This window comes from Anneissia japonica, unplaced genomic scaffold (genome assembly GCF_011630105.1).
Source record: "Anneissia japonica isolate Jap-2015-1 unplaced genomic scaffold, ASM1163010v1 scaffold46764_len1667_cov153, whole genome shotgun sequence".
Classification (NCBI taxonomy): domain Eukaryota; kingdom Metazoa; phylum Echinodermata; class Crinoidea; order Comatulida; family Comatulidae; genus Anneissia; species Anneissia japonica.
In genome coordinates this window covers 1-1,667 of record NW_022704816.1, presented here as the reverse complement: position 1 = coordinate 1,667, position 1,667 = coordinate 1, and the positions used below count along the sequence as shown (strand labels likewise).

Genomic DNA, 1,667 nt, shown 5'->3' with positions numbered 1-1,667 from the left:
GAATTTGCATAAATAATTAATATAATGTGTCAAGCAATGTGAATGTAACAGCCATTGTCAATTTTAATTCTTTTAAGCCAGGCTCTAAAATTTTCCATGTGTTTTTACAGCTGATTTTTGTTGGATGAAAAACTTGGGAACAGACCGCCTTTGTGGTGGATGATGAGAGTTTATAGTACAGGGTTACCAGGTAGCACAGACACGAAGGGACCCCTAGGGGCGAAGAACGTCATTGATCTAGATACCAGTCCACATATCAAGCACATTTGATCATTCAATTTGGAATTGCTGCTTTATAAATATTTGGCATTTATATTATTACTATTAATGCAGTTCCAATTTAGTGTGTAAGTAAGAGTAGGCTATATTCTGGCAAAAAAAAGCTACTGTAAATCTATAATGCAATTACTGTTTCATTTGTATTTCAGCAAGCTGTATGTGCCCCAAGTCGCATCTCGTTTTTGACAAGCAGACGGCCAGACACAACTAAACTGTACGACTTTAAATCCTACTGGCGAACATTTGCAGGCAACTACACAACTTTACCACAGCATTTCAAAGAGAATGGATATTTCGCAGCTAGTGTTGGAAAAGTTATGCATCCAGGTAATGGATGTTGGGCTGAAGTATGAAAAAAGGTCATTGCACTCTGGGTCACTGGTATGCATAAGTAAAGGGTCTAGTAGCCCACCATCCCTATGATAATAATGGAATGATTTTACCCCGATTCCACAGTAAAGATGTTTCTATTTTACTGACTTGTAATAGGATAACCTCTTGCTTTCTAGCATGGACGCATACCGTAATGCAGATGTGACCAACATACTTTTAAATACTGTAACATGTTAATCAGTACATTATTTTTTCCCCTCATAGGTAAAGCGTCAGGGGGAAATGATGATTACCCGTATAGTTGGTCAATCCCTGCTTATCACCCACCGACACAACTGAACAAAACATCTAAGGTTAGTAAGAGCAAATCTATAACAAAGCTCGTTCAACCGGCTGGGCACACTGAATTAGAGTTTAGGGAGGGGTTTGCGCAGTGTTTGTGGTTCAGGCTTCATTGAGGTCAGGAGTTCAAATGTGTGAATTATCTGTTTGTCTACAGATAGGAATATATATATATATTTTTTTTTAAATGCATAAGTTCTGTTAAATTATATTCCTCCCTAGGTTTGTGAGAATCCAGATGGGACCCTCCATGAAAATCTGATCTGTCCTGTTGATGTTGCAAAGATGCCCGGCAAATCGCTACCGGACATACAGAGCACGGACCATGCAATCGAAATCATCAAGAACATTTCTAAACTGACAAAAACTAGCAAAAACTTTACACAACCATTCTTTTTAGCCGTCGGCTACCATAAGCCCAACGTACCATTTACGTATCCAAAGGAATATGAGGAACTGTACCCATTGGATTCCATCTGGATGCCACCCAATAACTTCTTCCCTCCAGATCTTCCAACAGTAGCGTGGGAACCATATCAGATGATGAGGACAAGAGAGGATGTCCAGAGTTGGAATATTAGTTATCCTTTTGGACCAGTACCATTAAAATACCAGGTAATATCTTCACATGATGATTTCAATTTTTTAAAATAAAATTGCACTAAACCGATTAAGTTCACATTAGTTGGTCCTTTCTTAACGTTCTCTTGGAT

The 1,667-nt window shown here is 38.5% G+C and overlaps 1 protein-coding gene across 1 annotated transcript; it reads left to right on the top strand.

Moving 5' to 3' along the window:
* Positions 1-398: 398 nt before the first annotated feature.
* On the top strand, positions 399-1,569 carry LOC117104785 (iduronate 2-sulfatase-like; the record flags this gene model as incomplete). The annotated part of the gene is made up of 3 exons (XM_033245634.1): positions 399-606; positions 877-965; positions 1,177-1,569. Coding segments are annotated over 3 exons (690 nt in total), but the record flags the coding sequence as incomplete, so codon positions are not given.
* Positions 1,570-1,667: the final 98 nt, after the last annotated feature.